At 46.6% G+C, this 25853-nt stretch overlaps 1 protein-coding gene across 2 annotated transcripts in view; it reads right to left on the bottom strand.

Annotated features, from left to right (window-relative positions):
- The window catches only part of DNAJA3 (DnaJ heat shock protein family (Hsp40) member A3), a 31055-nt gene continuing 5202 nt past the window's right edge, over nucleotides 1-25853 (bottom strand). The window contains exons 2-12 of one of the 2 annotated variants that reach the window (XM_032461120.1): nucleotides 25530-25663; nucleotides 22203-22286; nucleotides 21264-21464; nucleotides 19947-20099; nucleotides 13554-13701; nucleotides 12357-12421; nucleotides 10786-10914; nucleotides 10151-10266; nucleotides 9156-9253; nucleotides 3783-3899; nucleotides 1-3133 (exon numbers count right to left, since the gene is read on the bottom strand). In XM_032461120.1, the coding sequence (XP_032317011.1) occupies nucleotides 3796-3899; nucleotides 9156-9253; nucleotides 10151-10266; nucleotides 10786-10914; nucleotides 12357-12421; nucleotides 13554-13701; nucleotides 19947-20099; nucleotides 21264-21464; nucleotides 22203-22286; nucleotides 25530-25663 (1232 nt within the window). In that variant the 3' untranslated portion in view covers nucleotides 1-3133; nucleotides 3783-3795. The remainder of the gene's footprint in view (nucleotides 3134-3782; nucleotides 3900-9155; nucleotides 9254-10150; nucleotides 10267-10785; nucleotides 10915-12356; nucleotides 12422-13553; nucleotides 13702-19946; nucleotides 20100-21263; nucleotides 21465-22202; nucleotides 22287-25529; nucleotides 25664-25853) is intronic. The other variant, XM_014554564.2, reaches the window with a different exon arrangement.

Here is a 25853-nt window from a genome sequence, read left to right as displayed (position 1 = left end):
GGGGGTGATGAAACATCCCGAAATTGTGATGGTTGCACAACGTTGAGCTAAAAAGTACTAAACTGCACACTAAATGGGTGAGCCGCATAGTATGTGAATTATATCAAGTTGTAGCTGGAAAAATGAGGTAAAATTAAAATCTCTACATAAAAATCTGGATGCTCAGCCTCTCTTGGGAAGCTCCAGATCTGGCAGCACTGGGTCTGAATTCCTGCATAGCCCCCTTGGGTGGAGCTGAGGAGTGGCTGTCCCTTAGACAGGGCAGCCAGTCTCCACCACTCCCCACTGTCTGACAGGCACGGAGGCTGCAGGTCAGGTCCCACTTCACTTTTTTATGTCTATTTCCTAGCTGGCCCATTTGCGACCTTTCATGAGGATCATGCCAAATAAGCAGAACTTCTGGTTAAAAAATATACAAGTGCAGGTTTCATGGTGTTTATTAACAGAATGTAAACATGCCTTCTGCAATAGTCATGACTGCTCATAACATTCATTTTCACAGCCAGGCTCCAGTGTTGCAGAACAAAGCAAAGGGTGGGGCAGACCCTGGATGCTGGGGGACTGGAGAGGATACTTTGAGAGGGGTTTTCATGACAGGGAAGGAAGCTCCAGTCCACTAGAACCCAAAGGCCTGAGGAGGAGAGGGAGTGGGATGGGGAGAATGGATCAGGTCAGAAACAAGTCACAGCCTGCAGGTGGGGATGGAGCTGTGGTCCTACGCATGTCTGCCTCATCCGCGTATGACTGTCTTGTCTACCCTCCTGACATTTCAGCAAATGCTGAACACCATCTACCTTTCCCCCTCCTCTCAGTCCCCAAAGGCTCAGGGAGAGATAGTTCTCTGTATTTGTAAATGCTTCATCTCATGCTCCGGCCCCAACTCAGAGGCTGCAAAGTTGTCTGGGGACAAATGCCTCAGAGCCAGCTGTGGAAATAAACCAAATCCAATCCTGGCCTCATGTGGAATGTGGATTCTACAGATGTTGTGCTGCCACCTTCTGACCATCCGAGGGAACGACACCCCGGTACAGCAACGAAGGTGTCTGGCTAGAAAGAAAATCTATTTTTCTCTTTGAAAGTCCTCCTCTAGACGTCTGCTTTCAAGAAACAGGCCATGAGTGGGACTTCAGTTGACTTCTCCAGTAAGAAAACTCAGGCTTTCACGAGAGACACCATCTAGCTTCCCACAGCCATAGCCCAGGGTCTAGGATCACGCTGGGTGAGTCCGCAGCAGGTGCTCAATAAGCTTCTGTTCAATGAAGGAAAAGTATGGAAATTGGGAGGAAGTGACTGAGCCCCCTTCTTGCCCATCAGGTCTTTCCCAAGCTCTTTACCCAACCCAGCAAGTGCCCTCACACCTCAACCTGCTCAGCCTAGAGCCCTGGGGTGGGTGGAGCTCTGTGCCCAAGGCCCACTCCAGCCATGGCAGAATCGGGGCTTTAGGGACACAGTCTCTGCTGGGAGCCCGGACTAAAACTTTAACACAATAATACCTTAACATTCCTCTGAAAATAATGAAGGGAAAAAAAAATCTACTGAGGAAGACAGTGATGTATAGGGACCTAAAGGCCACACCGCATGTCTCTCTCGGCTTGGGCTCCCAAAGAAAAGGCTACATGCTGAACCCTGGAACATTGGTTCAGATCAGCACGTAGTGTCAGGGCAAGCTCCCAGCTCTGGGATCTGCACTGGAGAGGGTCAGCGCCTGTCAGAGCCTGCAGGATACCCCTCAGCATGCCTGTGTGCTGGATGGGCGTGACGCCGAGGACGAGGCCAGCCACCTCCAGCTGGCCCCAGGAAGGCCAGGAGCAACGTGGGGCAGCCTGATCAGTGGGCGAACACCAGTAACCCGCTGCTAGACCACCTGCACAAAGCTGTGTGAACCCTTCCGAAGAAGAAATGACCACAATTTAGGTTTTAAATATCTTTTTGCGGTAGATAATCTTATTTACATTGATACAGAATCATTTACATTCTTAGATCAGACACTAGTAGATGCTTTATTTTAGTAAATTATGAAAGAAAACAAAAAAGAAACTAACCAGAAGTGTTCTCCATTATCCTGTCTTACCACAGCGGGAGGATCTGGAAACACAACGGAACCCGCACAGCCTCCAAGCCAAGGCTGGGGACATGGCTTTGCTCTGGCTGGATGGTGGAGAACCTCCAACTGCTGAGACTGCGCTTTCTTTTGAACAAACATTTATACAGGAAAAGACGATGATTCTTAGCACTGAATAATTTAAACACACTTCTGCAAACAGAGGTCAGCAGTGTGAGTGGTGAGAACCAAGCCCCTGGTAGGCAGCGGAGCAGGGGGAGGCCATTAGTCAGCCCCAGGACACGCTGGCTGTGGTCCAGCAGAAGGGCCGGAGCTCCACTCACACCTGGCTTAGAACAACAGAACTCAACAGTCGAAGGACAAGAGGCCGCTCCACGTCGGGTGGGAGGAAGGACTGTCCGTCCAGACAGAGATCATGGCTCATGTGCTCAAGAGTGACGTCTCCAGGGACCCTCTTTACATGTGTCACCCTGGGGTCCCAAGGCTCCCATGTTCCAGCTGCTTGGTACCTTTGGGAATTAAAACAAATTCCAAGAAGAGTAGGGGATGCCCCTGCTGAGGGACAGACGACACTGGTGGGGTGTGCATGTCCCAGGTTCCTGAAAAAGACAGCCTTACAGTAAAGACTCATTTTGGAACCTCCCAGAGGTTTGCTGAGAGGGAAATTAATCACTTCACAACTTGGTGCAACTTAAGGCTTCATTTTTAAGCTGTAAGCATGGCCTTTAATTCTTTAACTAAGATCTCCACCACATTCGATTCCAAATCAGTTTTAGCTCTGCAAGAAGTGTCCAGCCATGACTCTCCCTGTGCCAGAAGGAGCCAAGTACCTACTTGTGGACAGGAAACTACCAGCCCTTAGGCATGCCATGCCTTACTGCCCAGGGGTTGTCCACTGTGACTGTTCCACGGAGAGGTGAGTTGTTACATGATTTTGCTGTTGCCAAGGTGGTCCAGAGGGCCTCTGCAGGCGGGGCTCGGTGCTGCTGTGTAGGATCCTCCTGTGTCCTAGGTGCCCTGACCACAAGGAGGGACTGTTGCTCCCAGCCTAGTTTCCAGTGGACCGTTTTCCTGAGCCAAGACATAAACAGTTACATTTCTCTGGCATCGAAGGATAACACACACTGTTGGTGAGTTTCTGTCATCCCTGGCAAGGAGCTACACCAGGAGCTCCAGCCACCAGGGACCAGCACAAGTAAAGAGTCCTGAGACACCACAGTGAGCAAGCAGGACTCCCAGCAGGCCCCCCCACCCGCCCCAAACAAGGTTTAGATGGCCCCGAGCTTCCCCTGCAGGACAGGGCACTATGAAACAGGCAGGGGTTGGGGAGATCTGAGTTCTACGCCTGGCTCTGCTATGACTTGCCCTCTGTGACTGTGGGCAACCTGGTTCCCACCACTATGAGATACAGAGCCCCCAGGAGTGGCAGGAGGAGGGCTGTGAGGCAGCCGCCCAGTGCAATGTCTCCAGGAAGTGGGCCCAGCAGAAGCTGGCTGCTGCAGTGTGGCTCAGCCCTTTATCACTAGCTGACTGTTACCCTAATGCAGATGTCCCCACGAGCTGAGAGGCTTGGCTCTGATGGGGGCCAGGCACACCATGCCTGAGACTGGTCCCTCTTCAACTCTGGGGGTGGGGGACATGACACTGGTTAAAGTGAGGGAAACAGAGGTTAGTTCAAGGAGAGAAACAAAAGGGGGAGAAACCTCAGGGGTTTTCCTACCTCGGCTGGGATATCAAGAGGTAAACATTTTCTTAAGTTTGGAAAGGAATCCCTCCTTGTCCTCCCCAGCCTCAGGCCTAGCCTTGCCTCCTGCGGAGCTATCCATGGTGCTGCCACCTGGGCACAAACAGCAGAGAGAACTGGGGTCAAGGGAGCACAGCTCGACGCATCACATCCCAGGCCCTGCCTGGCCACCCAGGGGCTTGCCACTCAAGGAGTCACCAAGAGCCACTCCAAGAGGAGTGGGGGCCGTGCCGGGGTGGACCAGGGCTGCCTCTCCCGTCAGATGACTCAGCACTTCAGTGCATCCCAACTGCTCCTCGAGTCACTGGCTGACAAGAGGGAAACAAGAAACAGAAAGGGACAACTACCAGCTGTCTCTGCCTCAACAACTGTAACAGAAGTAGAGCCCAGGGCCAGATGCCTTCCAGGCTAGGCCACACAGCTTCCACATTAGCTCGTTCAATCCTTAGGATAACCTTACAGGTAAATGTCACAGAGGAAAACACCAAAACAGACACAGAGGGGTTAGGAGGTGACCCAAGGTCACAGAGCCAGTAAGCAGGAGGGAGACCTGAGTTCAGATCCAAGCAATCGGACTCAAAAGCCCAGGCTGTCACCCACCATGCCACCGGCTCTGAGAAGGCAAAGACACATGCCAAGACCAACTGACCAGCTTCCACACCCAGGCTTTGTGCACAAACAGTCTCAGGGACACCCGGGGAGTCCCAGGACACGTGCACATCTCATGTCCAATGACGATGGCAACAGAGGACACTGTGTGTCAGTGGGCAAGCCCTCCTCACCTGTGGCATCGAACCCCAAATGCTCCAGATAAAGGAAGCTGCTCCCGCTGTTTCCTGAGGGCCCGCTGAGGGCACCTCTGCTGCACAAACGCATCACTTTAAAGACCTGTCAACCATGAGGCAGGGAGGGCCAACTTTTTGAGTTGGTTTACAAACTGTACTCAATATTTTAAATTGTGCCAGGAGAATCAGCGCAGTTTAAAGTGCTAGGAGATGTATATCAAATGCAGTGCATAACAGGGTACAAAATGGTCACGTCCCCAAGATCTCAGTCTAAGATGCCTTCATCAGGGAGAGGCTCAAAGCTCTGGGCAGCAGGCCCCCAGCAGGGCCGGGGAGTGGTTGTCCTGGATGCAGTCCCCTGGGCAGTCCTCTGGACCTGGCATGCTCTCCAAACTCAAGAACATCCTCAGAGAGATAGCAGTGGACCCAAACAAGGATGTGCTAACAGAGGTCTGAGCATTCAAGAAAGCCTAAGTGGCCAGAAGACACCGATTCCCAGGGCTCCCCAGGTGAGGATCTGGGCACTGCACACTGTGGCAGGCCCCTGCGAGAGGCGTCCATGGCCACAGGTTACAAGACCAGGTGTGACCTCCCTCAGTCCTTCAAGCCCCCTTTTCTTGCATGAAGGCTTAAGTAACAATAAAAGGACTAACACAAAGGAATCCACAAACCAGAAACTTCCCATTGCTCCTGGGCCTCCTGGGACAAGAGAGGGTAAGAGAATTGAATTTTGCTATGTCCTTGGTAAGGGAACAGCAAATCTTTGTGTGTGTATGTGTATCACACTATGAGTTACCACTGATGGAGCTTTTAACATATGCCAGGTACCATGTCAAACACGATCTTCATGATCTCACTTAATCATGTAAGAACCCTATGAGGTAGATGTTACTATCCCCAATTTACAGGTGAAGAAACTGAGGCTCAGAGAAGTGAAGAAATTCGCCTAAGGCTTTATAGCTAATAATGGCAGAGCTGGGACTTGCAATCATCTGACAGAAGAACCCAAACTCTTAACTATTAGTCACGAGACACAAAAAAAGTATTTGAGCCACAGAGGCCAAAGTCTGGGAGAGCCAGCATAAGCACTGGTTAGCTGGTTAATGATTCACACACAAAAAAACAAAACAGCAAAGCACAGACACACCCAGAAATTCTCACCCCCTGCCACCAAGAACATGTTCTTATCTCTTTTTATTTTTTTAAATGGAGGTTCTGGGGATTGAACCCAGGACCTTGGATATGCTAAGCATGCGCTCTACCACTGAGCTATTACTGGCCCCCCTCCCCATTTTAAGTTAGAAAATTCAGGAAGCTCCTTCAGGAATAAGGCTTACTGACAGGGACATCAAAGGATTTAAGCACTGAACCAAAAGTCAGGGATGAACTGTGAGCCTCTGCACATGGATGATGAGGTCTGTAACTACACTGGCCTGGGGGAAGGGGAGGGACATGTCCTTGTAGGACGTCCCGGCACTTGGGCGCCTTCTGGTGTCATTATAGGATACAAACACGAGCACTTTACTTCCAAAGCTTCTCTGAGTACAGATGGTACATGATTCCTGCACTTCTAACAAACAGGAAATGCCCCTGTGGAAGTCTCTCCAGCCACATAGGCACTGCATGTCCAGTCCGCACCTTCAGAAGGCGACCAGAGGGAGGGGCTGCTCAGCTAACCGCAGAAAGAGGTCGGACCGGAGGCCACAGGACTCCTCTACCAGACCACGGCTTTCCAGAGCAGGGTTTACATTTCCATCCCTCAGAAGGAAAATGAATTCAAATAAACTCAGCCAACAGCACTGTGTAAAGCGCTGGGGATTCAAAGGGGACGCTTTCTGGTCAACTACACACAGGGATTCCCAGGCAAAGTGTTTGATGGACAATAACCAGGTAACATTCATTCCGTAAATCTGGACCCTTTCTGGGCCAGAATGTTTTCTCCAGTTACAAACTCCCAGTGTTACGAGCAAGGTCTAGCACTTATTTAGGGGCTCAATGTTTGCCTGACTTCCCCCCCTTACACTGTAAGCTGGATGAGGGCAGGGACCCTGTCTCTCTGGGCATCATTTCTTAGCATGCAGCAAATACTCAATGACCATATGAAGAAACCATTTGTTTGAAGCCAACAGGACTCCAGGATCTGACTTCTGAGGACTGGACCCGCCCTACAGGTGGAGGTGCAGCACCCACAGCCTGACTCCGAGACGCCTACTCGCACAGACTGAGCCAGCAGAGCACTTCTCCTTCTACTAACACGCCTTTGCCCTCATCTTCCTCTTGCCTCTGCCCTGCAAAACTAAAGGAGCTCTACAGTCAGTGCCATCAGCTTGTCTGGGACGGGTCACAGGTGGGATTCCCAGAAAACAAGCTCTGGAACAGCTCCCTACACAACAGCTAAATGTACATTCGTGTGTCATATGTGTAAGAACTAAAGATGATCCAGAAACACGCATAATGAGCCACTCTGTGTCTCTGAACCCAAAAGGTCACGTGGTGACCTCAGAGGGCCCCCGTCCCCGAGAGCGCTAAGAGTCCCAAGCTTGCTTCGGTCTTCCTGTGTCACAGACTGGGAACGGAGCCAGGGTCAGCCATTAAGGTTTCTAGCAGCTGCTTAAGGGAAGAAAGATTAACAAGGGATACTAAACCCACCAAGAACCTTAGGTCAGTCTCCTACGTTACTGTAACTATTCCAAATCCCTTCCAGGTACCCTTTCCCGGAATGAAAGCAAAGACACCCAGGAATCAGTTTGTGCCTGCAGTGACAGTCTCTAAAAATGACTGTCTAACTCACGGGGACTTAGAGGCTATTAAGAAGTGACACTTTAGCCCAAGAACCACTGACAACTGATTGCAACTGCTTCTAGTATAATTTGAATAAAAGAGATTCAGGCTCTACCTATATAAATAGGACCCACTTTTAGAGAAGCTGTCAGGAAAGGGGAACCCTGTGTGCTGGTGTGTCTGCACACGTGGACTGCAAAAGTAACCTCTTCACAGCATAGCAGGAGGCTCACTCACACCCAGGCCACAGACTGACTGGCAGTGCATTCCTGGAAGCCAATGCGAAGATTCTTAAATGTCATTTAAAGAATTATGTCTGAGAGCCAAATTTCCCACTGGAATACAATTCTGAAATGACAACAGGAGTGGAAAAAAAATAATTTGGCATACCCATTTCACTTTATAAACAACTTTTCAGAAATGCATCCAATGCATTTATTAATGTTAAGCTTACTTGGCAAAATTATGTCAATAAAAATTTTAAAAGAAAGAACTGGCAAAGTGTCTGGCACACAGGAGCCTCCCAATAAATCCTGGCTGAATGAGGGGAGAAGGCGTGAGCTAATAGGACAAGGGGCGAGGGCAGTTGCTGCGAGCTGTCTACAGAGCAAATCTCACATGCTCCGTGACTGCAGAAATACTGGGGATTCAGGAAGGAGAAGCTAGAGGTGCGTGATCGGAGTTAAGTGGAGTAACTATTCCCACTGTTCCCACTTCTTTTTAGTTCAAGGGACGTTAACTGGAAAAGCCTGCGAACCAAAACCACTAAAATAAGTGCCCACTTAGTGCCTGGTTGGCTGCAGACAGGATCTGTGGCAGCTGCTTTTTCACAGAGGACTTGGTCCCCTGGGCTTGACAGGAGCTCAGGCTGCTGCTGCTGGGACCCCTGCCCTGGGGCTCTAAGACCAAGCCCTCGACCCCCAGCTCTGACCACCTGCTCTGAATGACTGTATATTACTTTAATACCATTCAAGTTCTGAGAAGGTGAGAGGTCCATCCAGGATCCAGGCAAAAACAAAACAAGGCACCAAGGAGGCAACACTTTGGGCAACTGAAGCCAGTTCACCCTCGGCAGCGCCCATTTTGGCCTGAGGGGGAGGCCTAGCTGACAGAGAACGGCACCACCTCGGCAGAGCTCCCCCGTCCCATGGGAGGAGGGCTGTGGCCGAGGTTCCCGTGGCCAAACCATCTGTCTGCAGGCATTCTGGTATCAAATCACTAACATTTAACTACAGTCTACAGATGGTTCATGACGTCTGAGCTCAGGGTAAATACGGTATCTATTCACTGCCCTAGGAATTCAGAGTTAGACTTGCTGTGAACAGGCAGACCTGGGTCACGTGTCTGGTCTTTCAGTGCTGCGGTAGCTGTTGTTTACAGGACACAGAAATCCTGGTGAAGCTCTCTGGGTCAGGAGTGCATTAAGCTTTTCAATCCATCTTCTCCTTTAGTGGTTACAAGGTGCTCCCATGTAGGGACGTGCCCAAGGTCACAAGGCAAGTGGCAGAACCAAGGATAGAACTCGGGAGAGCAGCCCTCCAAGACACACAGCTGCCACCCGGCAGGAAGCACCATGGAACTCGCCAACCTCAGCAACCAGCGCGCGCGCAGAGGGAGGGCAGCTTTCCTCGTGCAAGGCTGCCCTCGGCTGTTCCTAGCCCACAGCTCCCCTCTCTCTACTGTGCTCTTGGAGGCTTCATGAAGATCCCCAGGCGGAAACCCCAACATGCTCCCGAACCATCCACCCTCTGTGGGGCTGGGGGCTCCCATGTAACTGCCTTACCAGTGCTTGTGCTGGTGACGCCATTCACTGTCCCCTCCACGTCAGTCTCATCTTCTGCGTAGCTCAGGATCAGGCTCTGCTGCCGGCTTGTCAGTCTCCTGTGGACCAAGCACAGTCCATGTCAGACAGTTTCCTTGGGGCAGTTCTTTAAATGACACAAAGGACACAAAGTGTGGGGGAAATGCGGGACCCTACAACCCAGGCACACGGCACACCCTGAACCCAAGAGCCCACGCCCTCAAAGCTTCTGTAAATCTCAAATATTCTAAGTTGTTTTAAACAACACTGTGGCTGTGCTAAATAGTCTACTGGGGGAACAAAATGCTGTTACAATTCTGTGTGTAGGAAATCATCTAATTAAAAAGGGTGCTGGAAACCCTGTCCTCCCAAGCAGCGTCGGGCCTGCCCTGCTCCGCACACCCGCGGCCCCCTGCTCCAGACGCCCACAGCGCCCCGCTCCGCACGCCCACGGCCCCCCTGCTCCGGACACCCACGGCCCCCTGCTCCGGACGCCCACGGCCCCCTGCTCCGGACGCCCATGGCTCCCTGGTCTGCATGCCCAAAGCTCCCTGCTTGGACTTCTCTCCCAGAGGATGTAGACATCACACAGCTTCACAATCTGGTTATAGATCCATCTCTCCCACCAGACAGGCATCCTGAGATAATAATAAAATCAAAGGCAGCAGCAACAGCCAAGCATTCCCTGTGGGTTATTCATTTCAATCTTCCAGCAACTCAACAAAGTCAAGCTCTCTTATTATGGCCCCTTGGCAGATGGAGCACTCGGGAGGACAGACCTGACTTAAAGGAAGAGATGACCTGCTTCAGCCTCGGCGCTTACAGTAGCAGAGCCACACGGGCCCAGTGATCGGGCCGGGTGCTGAACCCCTACCACCGGCACCAGCCCAGCCGGTAAAGAACCCTCAAAGGGGTCCCGCTCAGTGGTGAAAGCCGCAGAGACCAGGTGGGCCTGGCCACGTGAAGCAGGCGCTTACTTCGGGACCCTTATCTTGATGTGAATGTAGTGATCTCCGTAGCCGTAGCTGTTAATCCGGGGGATGCCCTTCCCACTCATCCGAATCTTCTGGTCTGTTTGAATCCCAGGGGGGATCTACAAAGAAAGGAAGCTCTGGTTTTCCTTGGTCTCCAGGTGCCCAAATGAAAACATTTCATGACGTGAAGACAGTCTTACTCCTGAAAAGAACTCCGTCCAGGTTTCTAGACCAAGCCTGCCAACTACCACATGGAAACTAGCTAGACTGGGTCCCCCTCCCCCCCCCCCAGCAGAGCCTGTGACAGGACTTGGGGCAGGTAGTTTGCGAAGGTGAGCCCAGGAAGCAGGAGGGAGGGAGCATGGAGAGGGAGACCTGGGAGGAGGCAAAGCCAGCAGGGGGCGCTGCTGAGATTGCTCCCCCGCCCAGGAGTGGACACCGCCCAGGAACGGCCTTCCCTGGTGACTCACACCCAAGGCATGGCCCAACACTCCTCCTGCCCTCCCCTAGACCCCATGTCCTCCGAATCCCAGACAAGCTGGTTGTTCAAAGGTTCCACCCACTCCTCAGCCATTTTCTGTTTCAGGAAAACAGGGCATTGATGTACGAGGGTGGCCGCGACGTGCTGGTCCTCTTACCGTCACGTTGATGGTCTCGTATAGGCCCTGCACCCTGGCCGTGCCCCCAAGAATAGCCTGGGCTATGGAAATGAAGAGGTCGGAGTGGATGTCTGCGCCGTCCCTCCGGAACACAGGGCTTTTCTGCACCTAGGGCCAAGAGATGGGGATTACGCACAGGGAAGCCCTTCTGGAGAACAGACAACAGCCCTGCGTCTCAGCAGCCTAGAACGTGGTGTTGAGAGAGAGAATGTACTTTCACCAAAGTGGCCAACACTCCAGGCTCTGAGAGTTCCACAGAAGATCCTTTCTCCATGGCAATGCAAGGGTGTCAGCCTCAGATCTTTCTTGGTGAAGGTGAATAAAAACATAAAATCGGCTTTTGAACATTTAAAATAAAAATCTTACTGTGTACTGGAAAACATGAAGACACACAGACTAACATGACCTACAAAGGCAAAGATGGTTCATTTTCCCAATAGTCATGTGGCACAAACTGCCTTCAAGTCAGACTGGCAGCGCTGGAATCACTCTGATTTTAAAGGCACTATATTTTGTGAATAGACATTCTCTGCCTTCCAGTGAGTTCTTCTCTTTCTTTTTTTCCTCTACGTTATTAGCTGAGAACAGAATCTAAATTCTCTACCAGGCCTTCCTCATCGATTGGCTTCCAGGCCACTGCCTTTGTCTTTGATTCCTCAGTCTAGAAGTCTCACACTTGACATTATTTTTGTCTTCGTTTTAAATTATCAAGTATTTCATATATTCAAAAACTGGCCAAGTAAAAAAAGTAACACATGTGGTGCACCCACAACCCAGCTTAGGTAACAGAACATTAGGACACAGGTGACGTCTCCTCACCTCCAGAGTAACCACTATGTTAGTTTAGTATTTATCATTCCTCTGAGCATCTTTTTACTCTTCCCACATATTTACGTGTCCCTAAACAATATATACTACCACCTCGTGTGGTTTAAGACTTCACACAGATCCTCTCCCTCCCTGCATCCTCCCTCGATCATGACCTAGAAGTCCCAAAACGTCTCACGCTGACACGTGTGGCCTGAGCCTCCTGCTCTGAGGTGCTCTGTGCCCATGCATGGTCCACTCACTGTTGTCAGGGTCTTGCTACTACGAGTGAGGCTGTTGCACACCCTGTGTGTGCCTGCGGGGGCCTCCTCAGGGACACGTCTGGTGGAACTGCTCCCAGAAGGCATGACCTCCTCTCACGTCTCCCTAACCTCATGAAACCAGGTCTGCCCTTGTGTGTGTATATACCTTGACACTTGCTGTCCCTCTGAACAATTTGATACATGAATAAAAGACACTAGGAGACATTTCCTGTATTTTTATGTGTGCTATGTTTCCAACTTGTAAACACTTTGAGGAAACTTTGTTCTCTCCACACTCAGCAAAGAAGCTTGATGTAACACATGTTAAATCACCCTGCCAAGGTGGCCACCGCTCGCCCTGGAAACGCAGATGGCCAGGGGCTCCGTGAAGCTCCTACCTCTCCCACGAGAAGCGTTAGTTGGCGGTACCCTCTCCAGGAGAGCAAGGGCCCAACAGAAGCTATGCAAGCAAGCACCTACCCTGAACGTAATGAAAATTTCTTTTTTTCCTACAGGCATCCTCACAGTCTGGCCATCCTCGACTCCTGTAAATAAAACCAAAAGTTCATAAGAGAACAATTATTTTGGGGCCTCCCCAGGCATTTTCTACCCTAGATCCACTTACCTAGAACCCACCAACTTCCTTACTCCTGTTTCTTGTTAACAAGGAACAACACAATCATCCAACACGGCAACAAGTATAACTTTTCAAAGGTGCAACATAGAATAATTAGTAACCGGGGAGGCTGGGGGAACCAATTCAGCGGCAGAGTGCATGCTTAGCATGCACAAGGTCTGGGTTCAACCCCCAGTACCTCCATTTTAAAAAATAATAATTGATAACCGAACAAAAGCACCTTCTATTCATTTATTCAAGTTTACTGCTAGGTCCACATGGTGTCTCAGTGACTTTAGAGTCTAGCAGGAGACAGCTATTAACCAAATAACAACACTAACAAATTTATCACTACAGAGACGTATTCTTAGAAGGAAAAGATCCCAACTCCAGACAAAGGAACATCTAAGGATCTAAGGAAGGAGGGTTCCAGAAAGCCTCCCTGCGGGAGTGATGTTTGAGCTGGGAGCTCCAGGAGAACAGAATCAGCCCACTGAAAAGAAGGTGGACAGTGAGCTTCAGACACCAGGAAGGGCATATGCAAAGGCTCTGCTCTGGGAAGCAGGGGCTACATGAAAGTCGGGAAGCTGCAGGGCAGGTAACAAGGGGGAGACTAATAAGGGAGGCTGGAGACTAACAGGAGCCAAAAGAGGAGGCCATTTCTTGGCCCCTGAGAGTCACCGCAGGGTCCTCCACAAGGCGAGTGACATGATCAGACTGCCCAGGGGAAAGGTGGCCCTGGGAACGAGAGCTGGTTGTGGGGAGCAGGCTGGTCCCGAGGGCAGGAGGAGCGGGTGATGTGGCCGCATGGGCCAGTAGTGGGAACAGTGCTGGCCTTGGGACAGAAGAGAGGCGGGAAGGGGGAGTTCCTTCATGCAGGAGCAGATGGGCCCGTCAGGCCCCATCTCCCCACGGGACATGTGTGTGCAGAGTTTGAGGATAACTGGGGCACAAAGGAAAAGGCAAGGAGACACCGGCTCCTCCTCCAGTCTGGGTTCCAGAAACAAGGACACCAGGGCTTCGGTTCCCAGCCTCCGAGTGTGGCGGAGCCCCAGACCCACCGGCAGGCACGGGGATCATCACTTTCTTCTTCTGCTTGGCTTGTCCTGCTCCTCTGCACACCACGCAGGGAGTCGTGATGATGGAGCCCCGGCCACCACACCTCCGACAGGTGGAGCGCATCACAAAAGGGCCTGTATTTATGGTTTCCTGATAAGAAGGAGAAGAAAAACAGACCCTTTATCACCCTGACAGCCGAGGCCCTGGGACCACAACGTGCATGAGAGAGGAATCATTTCTCTGAAGACTATTGTTTTGTGTGCATTCGCACTAAACACACTGCCTGAGGACGCAGGTGCAGGGGCTCAAACTTAACTGACCTTCTAGAACGCACTGACTTCTCAATTCCAAACCACCAAGCTGATTATATGACACTGAAAAATGAGATGTTCCCCTCTATAGAAGTTCCTGAAACCCCCTGGGAGCTGAGCAAATACGCTTTAAAAACAGTAAATGCCCCTCCACCCCGCTAGAAAAGGGACAGCTGGGAAAGCAGGACGAAAGTGGCAACCGAATGCAACCCCTGCTCAGAGGGGGGAGCAGCACTGTCCTCCAAGGCCCCTCAGTGTTCCCACCCCCATCACAGGAACCCCAGGAGCAATGAGGGAAGCAGCTCCCCTCGCAGGCGCTGGTGCTGCTATGCCCCTCCTCCTGGGGTGTCTTTGCCCTCGTCCCCACCCCCGCCAGGAGCCTCCCCAGCTCCCAGCTCTTCACCCAGCTGGTGGGGCCTTACAATTTGTGGCCACTCCCATCAGCTCCTCACTGGGCACCTTTCTATTTAACCTAATGTCCTTATTTTTTTTTTTTTTGGTAAATTATTAAGTACAATCGTTACAGCAAATCAAAGGATACAGAGATATATAATGAAATTCTTGCTAATCTCCCCCTCACCTTGACTCCCAGGGTGGCCAGCTCTTAGTAGCTCAGTTTGAGGTGCTCTTCCCACAACTCACTGTTTTTTTTCTTCACAAGAGTTTCTTTTTTAAGTAAAAATTTTATAATAAGTGCATTATACTATCACTCTGCAACTTGCTCTTCATTTTATCTTCATGACACATCGTGAACATTCCTCCAGGCCAATAAATATAGATTTCAATTTCCATTTTAATACTTATGTTTCAGTGTTGCAGAAAAAAGTCTCTGCACATCTATCCTTGTTTTAATGTCTTTATTTTTTGTAACACAGATTTCCAAAGGCGGACTGGCTGGGACAAATAATTATTATCTTTAAAATTTTATGTGTTATATTTATTTGAAAAGGTCCTATGTGTACATGGTAAAAATTTCTAAAGTTAAAAATGGAGGTATGGTGAACAGTTACGTGTGCCCCGACCCCTGACCCCTAATCATTCCAGGTCCCTTCCTTAGAGGCACAGCTATAGTGATATTCTACTTTGACAGACAACACACATTTCAAGCCATCCACTTGGCCTGAAAAGCATTACGACTTTTCCATAAGCCAAGGTAGCATACTGTGCACACAGTTCTGCAGCTTTTGCTGTTTGTTTTTAACAATGTAATGATCTTGGAGAGCATTCCTCATCACCATATTTTCCAGACAACCTACTCCTGGTGGTCACCGAGGCCGTTCAGTCCTTCACTATTACACACAGGCTCCAAAGGACATCCTGTAGGTGTGCAATTTTCCAAGTGTGATCTGTAGGGTATGTCCCCACAGAGATGCACGTATCAAGCTGAACAGCTACTGTAACCACCACTTCCCAAAGCCAGGGTGGTTTCCACTTCCACCATCAGTGCAGAGGCTGGGCAGCAGCAGGGACGGTACCCGACTTTGAAACGTGTACCAGCTGAAGGGTGAGCCTCAGGCATCTTCTCGGCTCCCTCTGCACTTCCCTGACTACTGGTCACTTGCATTTCCTCCTCTGCTCACCCTGACCTGTTTTTCCAATAAGTTGTTAGTCTTTTTCTCATTATTCTGAAGAAGCCCTTTACATATTAGGAATACTAACCCTTTAGCAAATGTGTTGCAAATATTTTTTCCCAATCTCAAACATTATACTTGGAGAGAAACATACTTCAGCTTTACTATCGTACCTCAGTGTTCACCTTAGAAATGTGAAAAAAGAAAGTCATAGCGATTCAGGGCCTTGGAGAAAGGACCTTAGAAATGAGAGGGGACTGGGATCAATAAGAGTATCTGTAACAAGTGGCAACAACTTGGCTCACAAAATTGTATCTGTGGGAATCCTCGTCCTAAGAGCGCCCTCTAGAGGACCACAAGCACAACTTCACTTTCTTAGACTAAGCAAGTTGGTCCTTTTATCAGCAGGATTTATAGGTAACTGGATACACCCATCAGTGGACTATTATTCAGCCATCAAAAAATGTTTAAAAATATTCAAAGCTATTGAAAAGTGTTTTCACTATGATAAACAGTGAAAAGTGAGGGAAAATTGTATGTATGATTCAGCAGCTGAAAATTACATACACTATATATAATAGCCAAGACATAGAAACAACCCAAATGTCCACGGACAAATGACTGGATAAAGAAGTTTTGTGTGTGTGCATGTGTGTGCATGTGTGTGTGTGCGCGCGCGCGCCGCGTGTCAATGGAATACCACTCAGCCATAAAAAAGAATAATGCCATTTACCTGTAGATTGGCATTCTAAGTGAAATAAGCCAGAAAGAGAAAGAAAAATGCCATATATCACTCATCTGTGGAATCTTTAAAAAAAGGACACAAATGAACTGGTCTACAAAAAAACAGAAACAGACTCACAGACATAGAGAACAAACTTATGGTTACCAGGGGGTAAAGAGGGTGGAAAGGGATAAATTGGGAATTCGAAAATTGCACCTCCTGGGGAGTGATGGAAATGTTAGCTGTCTTGATTGTGGTGGTGGTTTCTTTGGTGTATACATCTATCATAAGTCATATGCAATATGTGTAGTTTACTATACAAGAACCATACCACAATAAAGGTGTTAAAAAAGTAAAAAGAAAATTATAAACAAACAGGCAAAAACTTTCAAAGTCCAAAGACAGATTTAAAAAATGCAGCTGAATTCACTGACAAAAGACTAACTGAATTAATTTATAAAGAGTTTCTACAAATGAGTAAGAAAAAGATCAATTACTCAACAGAAAGAAGGGCAAAAGACTGAACAGATGCAAAGGAAAATAACAGCTCTCAAATCTTAAAAAAGATGTTCCACTTCACGTACAATAGATATCTGCACATTCAAAAAAATGAATATAAGAAATGACATTATGCAAAAATATTCACTGTCTATAACAGCAAAAGATGAGAAACAGCAAGACATCCAGCGATAGCGGCCTGGCTAAACAAACAGTGATGTGTCTATATGAAGGACTATTGTGACCATAAAAAGAGTGAGGCAGTTATATGTGCAGAGTATTTCCCAAACATACTGAGAAGTAGACACAAAACACCAGGGTACAAACAGTGCTAACAGTGTATTCTACCTTTGGTATGAAAAAATGCATGCACACATATGCGTGCACATACAGGCTTGCATCTAGAATAGAAGGCTGCTTCTGGAGAGTGGAACGCAATGTAAAAGTCAAGAATGCAAGGGAGGGGGAGGTTATATAGCTCAAGTGGTAAAGTGCATGTTTAGCATGCATGAGGTCCTGCGTTCAATCCCCAGAGTCTCCTCCAAAAATAAATGAATAAATAAATAAACCTAATTACCAACCTCGTCAAAAAAAACAAAAAAGAATGCAAGGGAGACTTATCTTACACAGTTCTCAATTTTTACCCACTGAATTTTCAAAGATTTGCATATATAACTTATTCAAAAACTAGCAAAGAGGGGAGGGTACAGCTCAGTAGCAGAGTGTGTGCTTAGCATGCATGAGGTCCTGGGTTCAATCCCCAGTACCTCTATCTAAAAAACGAAAAAAATAAATCTAATTACAACCCCCCCACCGAACTTAGCTAATATAAAACAAAAATAACATCCCTAATCAACAACTAGCAGGTAACACACTAAAATACTAACAGTGGTGGAACTATCAGAGACTTCTGTCTCCTTTTTATGCTTCTCAGTGCTCAAAGACAAATTCTATCCCCTCCCCGCCCCCGTACACACACAAACCACAATGATCTGAATTTGAAGGGGGGGAGGCGAACAATCCAACTCCCTTAAAAAAGAAACCATTTAAATGCAATACAAACATATTCAATGGAAACCTGACTGCATTTCAAACAAATAGTATAATCATAGTGAAGTGGGAGAAAAAGAAGTGACCTACATAAACTGAGCACAGTATTTTAACAACATACCCTCAATCTAAAGATAAAAAGAACTCTAGACATCACATGCCAGTTAAGTAGAACTGTATCCTGCAGTGGTATGAGTAACGATTCTGAAACTACTTTTTGTGTGTTGCAGGATCAAGCAAATGAGTATTAAGGATAATTAGAGCCAGACTTCTCTTTACTAGAAAACAGTTTCAAATGTGACAGGCAGAAGACTAGATAAACCCTGTGGTGTTGGACTGAAAGTGGAACAATCAGGTTGAACTCACTGATGTGTTGGATGGATGGTGGGTGGATGGATGCAGGAGTGGCTGGATTGGTGTGTACATACGTGCATATATACATCTACAATATGAATATGGAAAAACAGATAGATATGGAATATGTATCTGTGTGTGCACATGCACAAGTGCTCACATGCACAAACACACACTTTTTTCCTGGCTCAGTCTGCTGAAAGGACTTGGAAGCAGTGACACTCCAGGCACAATGCACACACCTGAGGCACAGATCTTGGTTTTTAAATCCCATTAGACACTAAAAGGAACCAGGACTCCTTGGAGAAATGGCTAGTTCCACAGTATGACAGGCAAAGTACAAGTTGTCTAGAACATCCTGTTGTGATAGAAAGTAAGGAAGTGCTGAGAGAACGATGGGGCCATGTCAAAAGGACACAGCAGTCAGCTGGAAGAGACTTCCACAGGCCAAGCTGGGGATAATCTGGGCATGAAAGTAAGTAGTTACCTTGATGACAGCCCAGTGAATAAAATAACAGTCTGTGAGTTCATACTAATACGAACGAATGAATAAATAAATGGAGAAGAAAAGAAAGCTCCTATTTCGGTAGAATGCCAACTAATAAACAAAGAAGGGATATTGTAATCAGAAAATCACCATTTTGCAACAGTAACAGTAATTAATAATTTTAGGCAAGAATGACTAACGGATGCTATAACTAGTGGGTAAAAGTTTGATAAGGAACAGGATACTTATATAGTGTCAAGATACCTCAGGACTTCCTTGTTAATTTTGAAATTGTAACTTTACAGTGAAGAAAGCCAGCAGACAGTACCTTAACTGACTGTGATCAAACATTAACATCAGCACTAACAGGACAGACTGACACCTCATGACTCCAGAGATGATCCATGGAAAGGGCACTACATCTCTGGGGTGTCTCTGCCAAAAATGCACAATCTAAATCTTACCATGAGAAAATATCAGATGACCCAAAGGACGGACATTCTACAAAGCAGCTGGTCTGTAATCTCAAAAAACTGTCAAGTTCATGACAGACAAAGGAAGACTGAGAAATTGTTCCCAATTATAGCAGACAAAAAATATGACAACCAAACACTGCAAAGATCCTAGATTGGATCCTGGGCCTGGGGGTAAAAAGAGCATTATAAGGACAAATGAAAAAATTTGAGTAAGTACAGATAATGGTATTGTATCGATATTAAATCTCCTCATTTTGACAACTTACTGTGTGGTTACATAAAAGAATGTTCTTGGTCCCCCCTCTCTCTCTCTTCAGAGACAGTCCACACTCTGTCTATGGAGTGTGTACCTACTTTTAATCTGAGCACCCAACCGCCACAGCTCGTGGCCTTTCTCTTGCCTTTCAATGTATCTCTCTGAATAAATCTACCTTTACTCAAAAAAAAAAAAAAAGAATGTTCTTGCTCTTAGAAAATACACACCATAAATGACAAAGCAAATGGGACAAAGTATTAACAACTGGTGAAGCTGGGTAAAAGGAATAAGGGAGCAGTTCTTTATAATACTCTAAGTTTGAATTATATCTAAAGCTCAACAAAAAGAAAAAGAAAGATTATATTTCAATCAAAATTTCAGTTCCCTTCCCCCCCACCCTGGTTTCAAATGACCAAAATGGCCCAAAGTACATTCGCACAGAGGACAGCAGTTTCTGTGCTGCTTCTGTATTGCTGACCAGGACAGAGCACCCCGGGAAAAACAAAGAAGGTTCTAGATAAAATTGTCCCACCTAGTTATGAACCCACAAAGCCCTAAGTACTGCTGAATAAATATTCACGGGTGCACAGGAAAAAGGAACGGTGGGGAGAAGGGTGGACAGCACAGTGGGGGGGACCCCGGGAGGCCAGGCCCTGACATGCTCTCACCATGCCTGAGCCGCCGCAGTAGTGGCAGTGCTGCACCTTGGTGCCGGGCTCACTCCCCTTGCCGTCACACCGCTCACAGGTATCCATGATGTTCACCGTGAACTCCTTGTTGACGCCCTTGGCAGCCTGATTGAATGTCAACTCCATGATGTACTAAATAAATCAAAGGATGACCTAGTTATCTCTCTAAAAGTAAGAGAGGGAGCTGGCCAGCAGTTTACAGTTACTTCACTTTCTCTTTTAAAGACTTTATTTGTTAAAGCAGTTTTAGGTTTCCAAAATTGAGAGGGAGGTACAGATATTTCCCACATACTCTTTGCCTCCACACATGGCACAGCTTCCTCCATTATCAACATCGCCCACCAGAATGATACTTTCTTTTTTAATCAAGGATGACGCTATATAGAGGGGAGGGTATAGCTCATGTGGTAGAGCACATGCTTAGCATGCACAAGGTCCTGGGTTCATTTCCAGTACCTCCTCCAAATATAAGTAAATAAATAAACCCAATTACCTCCCCCTCAAAAAACAAAAAGCCAAAAAAAAAAAGATGAACCTATATTGACATATAAACGTCCAAAGCCCATAGTTTACAATAGGATTCACTCCTGGTCTTGTACACTCTCTGGGTCTGAACAAACATACAATAGCTTGTAGCCTCATTATAGTATCATGCAAAGTGTTTTCTCTGCCCTGAAAATCCTGTGCTCCACCAATTCATCTCTTCCCCCAATTATTTTACTTTTTAACTTACCTGTATTCTGTCAAGTAAGAATAGATGGCACTCACTTAACTGATTCTGCCCTGCTCCTTAGGATTTTTAGGAGATTTTTTTTTTTTTAATTTAAGTGAAAGTGTACTTTTCAATAAACTGAAAATGCTCAGGGATAACATTTGTACATGGTCCTTACTAACAGCTCAAACGATCCACAATCGTAACTTACATAATGAAACATTTCCCCTCTCTAACTCTGATAATATCTTAAACAAGACATAAATACAGAAGAGATGGTATTGGCACTACCTCCCTACTGGATTGAGCTCTCCAAGAATAATGAGGCAGGCTCTAGACAAAATACTCCCACTCTAATTATGGACTCTGAGAGCCTGAGGTGCTGCCTGATTGAGCAAACTGGTGCACCTTATTACTTACACAGTTCTCCAAATACTGGAACCATTTCCTACCAAGATGGCTACCCCCAAATCATTCCATTTAAGCCACTTTACCTTTTTCTTTGAGAAACAGAAACTGGCAAATCTGTTTGCATCACACTGAGCAGCCAAAATTGGAATGATTCCTCAAAATGAGATGCTTACCTCCTGAGGCTGATTGAATACCCCCTGGAAATCTCCAAAAGAAGAGGATGAGAACTCCCCAAAAATCTTCCTGAAGAGCTCCTCTGGGTCGACAGTGGGGCCTCCTTTCCAGTAGCTCTGCCCGGAGCTGCCAGCCCCAGGATCGAAGCCAGCGGAGCCGTAGGTGTCATACTGCTTCCTCTTCACCTCATCACTCAGAACCTATGGTGAAAGGCACAGCCGTCAGGGGCTCCCAAGCCTCCTGAGGCCCAGGGACACGGCCACCAAGTCCGGACAGTGGTATCGTCTCAACATGAAATTTCCTGATCCTGACAAAGGTACTGTGGTTATGGAAACGAATGTTCTTGTTCTTAGAGAATACACACACAGAAGCACTTAGGAACAGAGAGATACCCTGTCCGCGACTTCCTCTCAAACGGCTGGAGGATGCACGCGTGCACACACACAGGAGACGTATGATACCCTACATGCACATCCCAAGGCCCTTCAACGCGGCCGAAGTCTGGGAGGAGGCCCACTTTCACAGAGCTCTGTAGTTGTTCAGCGGCTGTTTGCTGTCCACTTCGGCTCTCTTCTTCCAGGGCAGTGGTGGTCTACTTTTACAACACCCACCATCCCATCAGACAGCGATGCCCTACGTAGGAGCGGGGTCATCAAATAGGTGTGGAACTACATAATCCAACAAGGAGTTCCCAGACCCGGCTACAAGTCCCAGTGACCTGGGGAGCTCGGTTACTACAAATTATTGGATCCTGTCCTCTGTTGAGATTCCACGTTAGATCTAGTGTGAGACCTGGGAATCTTGTTTCTCTTCAAGGAGGTGATCTGGTGCAGGGACACAACCTTCAAACTTCTAACAAGTCAGGTCCCACTGGGCAGCACACTGACGCACACACACAGCTGAAAGACAGTGACCGCACACACCGGTGGGCCACATACCTCATAGGCCTCTGCCAGCTGGGAGAACTTCTCCTTGGCTTTGGGATCATCCTTATTCGTGTCTGGGTGATACTTCTTGGCAAGCTAAGGGAGGAAACAGTCAAATTACTATGGACATAGGATAATTACTAAAACTGAACCCCAGACACCAGTCACAACCTCACGTCCTTTGTAGCAGTTGTCTAAGATTTTGCAACCAATAGCAATTCTTAAAACAAGGTTTAAGACTTTAAAATAAACCATCTCTAACGAGACTTATTGTGATGATCATTTCACAGTGTATACAAATATTGAATCATTATGTCATACATCTGAAACTAACATGTCAATTATACCTCAATGAAAACAAACAAAAAGCAAAACACATGCAGCCAGAATTAAGAACATACACTCCATGCATTGTGTTCAGTTTTCAAATTTGACCAAAAGTTTATTAAGGGTAATAAATAAAATAAAATAAAATAAACCTTTTCTTCAAATCTGAGGTATATACACATTTTTCAACCATAACAAATCTCTAACAAAAATAACAACTAATTCTTTAGAACGGGCACCGTTGTGAAAGACACAAAGCAGTGTATCTAGTAGATTATCACCTATGTAAAAAAAAGAGGACAATAACTGGATAGGTAAGTAGGTGTATCTGCTATATAACTTAATTCTAGAAGAACATACAATAAACTGGAAACACTGACTGCTACTGGAGGGATGGAGATGAACGGGAAGGAGGAAGGCTTCTCACTGTGCACTCCTTTGCACTTTCTGAATTCTCAAAAAGAGAATATATTACCTACTCAAAACATAGATTTAAATCTTAAAAAACAAAACAGGATCTCACGCGGCTGTCCAGAAGCACACTGGCATTCTGAGCAGCTCTAAAATGAGGGCCTCCTCCTGGCCACACCGAGCAGTGCTGTGTGCTTTGCAGGTCATCACTGTGTTTGCTGAGGCTCCTGATTCATTCCAAGTCTGGATCACCCTGATGTGAGGGTGAAGAGGGCACAGACTCCAAAAGATGAAAGTGGCTCAGGAGGTGTCTGGCTCCATCACTGCCAGCAGCTGGCTGCTTACTCTGCTCCTGGAGATGCTGGACCTCACTCCAGCACAAGGAAGCACAATAGAGGCTGCGTGCCAAGTCTGAAGGGGGCTGTCTAGGCATGGGCCGTACACCATGGTAGGTCACAGAGATGGTCCCAAGGTCTTGATCAAGGTCTAACCTCAGTAACTGCTCCATAGAGACTATGTTTTAAATTTCCAGTTTTAAATTACACAGCTCTACCTGATCCTTTCACTTCCACACCTGAAAACTTGGATGGTTCCCTACTGTCTCTTCAATTCAATCTCTAGTACTTGCTAATAGCCTCGTATGCCCCATTAAGGTGGCCCCAGCCTCCGTCTCCCCAACCTCCTCCCACCCTTGCACCAGCTCAAAAGAAAAGACATGCTATTCACTATCCCAAGCCAGGATCTCTGCTTCCTATCTCCAGTCCTTCCTCATTCCCTTACAGCCCAGTAATAAAAAGACAACTCAATTTAAAAATGTGCAAAGGAGTGGGCAGTATAGCTTAGTGACAGAGTGCTAGCTTAGCATGCACAAGGTCCTGGGTTCAATCCCCAGGATCTCCAAAAAAAAAAGATAAACCTAATTACCGCCCAGACCCTGCACACAAAAAATGGGCAAAGAATCTGAATATATACATAGTAAATGGCCAATAAGCACATGAAAAGGTGCTCAACATCATTAGCCACCATTGAAAAGCAAATCAAAACCACAATGAGATACCACTTCACACCCACTAGGATGACTTGAATCAAAAAGACAGATAACAAGTGTTGGTAAGGATATGGAGAAACTGGAACCTTCACAAGGGCTGGTGAGAATCTAAAACAGTGCAGCCACTTTGAAAGAGTTCAGAAGTTCCTCAAAAGGTTAAATGTGGCAATTAGAATTACTATGAACTGATCCAGCAAGTCCACACCTAGGTATATGTACATACCCCAGAGAAATAAAAACATAGGTCTACACAAAACTTACACATGGATGTTCACAGCAGCACTACTCATAATACCAAGAAAGTGGAAACAATCCAAATACCCACCAACTGATGAATAGGTAAATAAAACATAGTATATCCATGCAATGTAATGTTATTTGACCATTAAAAGGAATGAAGTACTGACATGTGTTATAACATGGATAAACCTGGAAAACATTACTCTAAAGTAAAAGAAACCAGTCACAAAAGCCCACATATCACATGACTTAACTTCTGTGAAATTTCCAGAATAGGCAAATCTATATATAGAAAGAGTAGGTTAACAATTTCAAGGGCAGAAGAGAGAGAACGGGGAATAAGCGCTTATGGTACGGGGTTTCTCTCTGAGGTGTTGAAAATGTTCTTAAATTAATTGTAGTGATAGTTATACAACTCTGTGAATATACTAAAAATCAGTAAATTGTACACTTAAAAAAAAAAAGCAAGAGGAAGGAGTAGCTATCCAAGCCATAAGCTGTTAGGTCTGATCTTGATCAGTATTTGGTTCACAAACATTAAGCTTAGACAAAGTTTTTGTTTGCCCACAAAAAAATAAAAAATAAGGAAGGAAAATCAAGACTTCAGAGAAAATTTTTCATAAAAGTAATAAATAAAAATAAATTTTTAATTTTTAATTTTATTTAATTTACTAACTTTATTAAATTTAATCTTCTTCATTCTTATATGATGGTTTTCCTATTTTTATGTTAAGGTGCTCTTTCTTTTATCAAATGGTGTTAATAGATTGTACTTAATTACTTTTAACATCTATATTAGGCAAAATACAAAAGTTAGTATTCCTACATCAGTGCCCTCAGTCTTTTTTTTTTTTCGGTCAGAGTAAAAGTCCAGAGACCACCGGTCCACGTGCCACTTCACCCATCACCCCAACACATCCTGGGCCACGATGGTGGGAATTTCAGTTTCTGGGTTAAGAAAAGAATTCTAAATCCATAAACTTTTAGCTGAATGCAAAGAATGACGATCTAAAATAAAACTCAGACCAGTATATCTACTGATTAGAAGATGCAGAATAAATTTAAGTACAAAAACAGCCCTGGAAAAAGATTTTTTTTCAACCTCTGGTTCTGACTCTCCTCTTTATTCTGAAGCACCAACCAGCATGGCATCACGCACTTGAGGGACATGGCCCAGCGAAGCCCACCTTTATCATTTCATTCCACACTGTCAGCTGCACACGACCGACACGTACGAGCATATACCCTGCAATGCTCAGGATCAGACCAGATCGACAGCTTTCCTGTCTCTAAAATGTGGCTTCCATACAGACCTGATAATAGGCTTTCTTGATCTCCTTCTGGCTGGCACTTCGGGGCACTCCTAATATCTGGTAATAATCCTCTTTGGCCAAAGGGGCGCTCGTGTGGAAGGAGGCAGTGCAAACAAAAGGGTAACATTTCACTCCTAAAAAAAGAACAAAGAACAAAGAAAAGAAAATCACTCTGGAAACGTACTCAACAAAAGGTAACTGAGTCAACAACTAGCAGGGTAGTACCTGTAAAGGAGCAAATAACGTCACAGCTTTAGGGCCTGTTCTCCTCCAAGCCCACTGCAGACCAAACTCACGCACTTCAAAAACGGCTAAAGCCACTGT

The sequence above is a fragment of the Camelus ferus genome, chromosome 18 (genome assembly GCF_009834535.1).
Source record: "Camelus ferus isolate YT-003-E chromosome 18, BCGSAC_Cfer_1.0, whole genome shotgun sequence".
Classification (NCBI taxonomy): domain Eukaryota; kingdom Metazoa; phylum Chordata; class Mammalia; order Artiodactyla; family Camelidae; genus Camelus; species Camelus ferus.
This window is presented reverse-complemented; position numbering and strand designations above follow the sequence as displayed.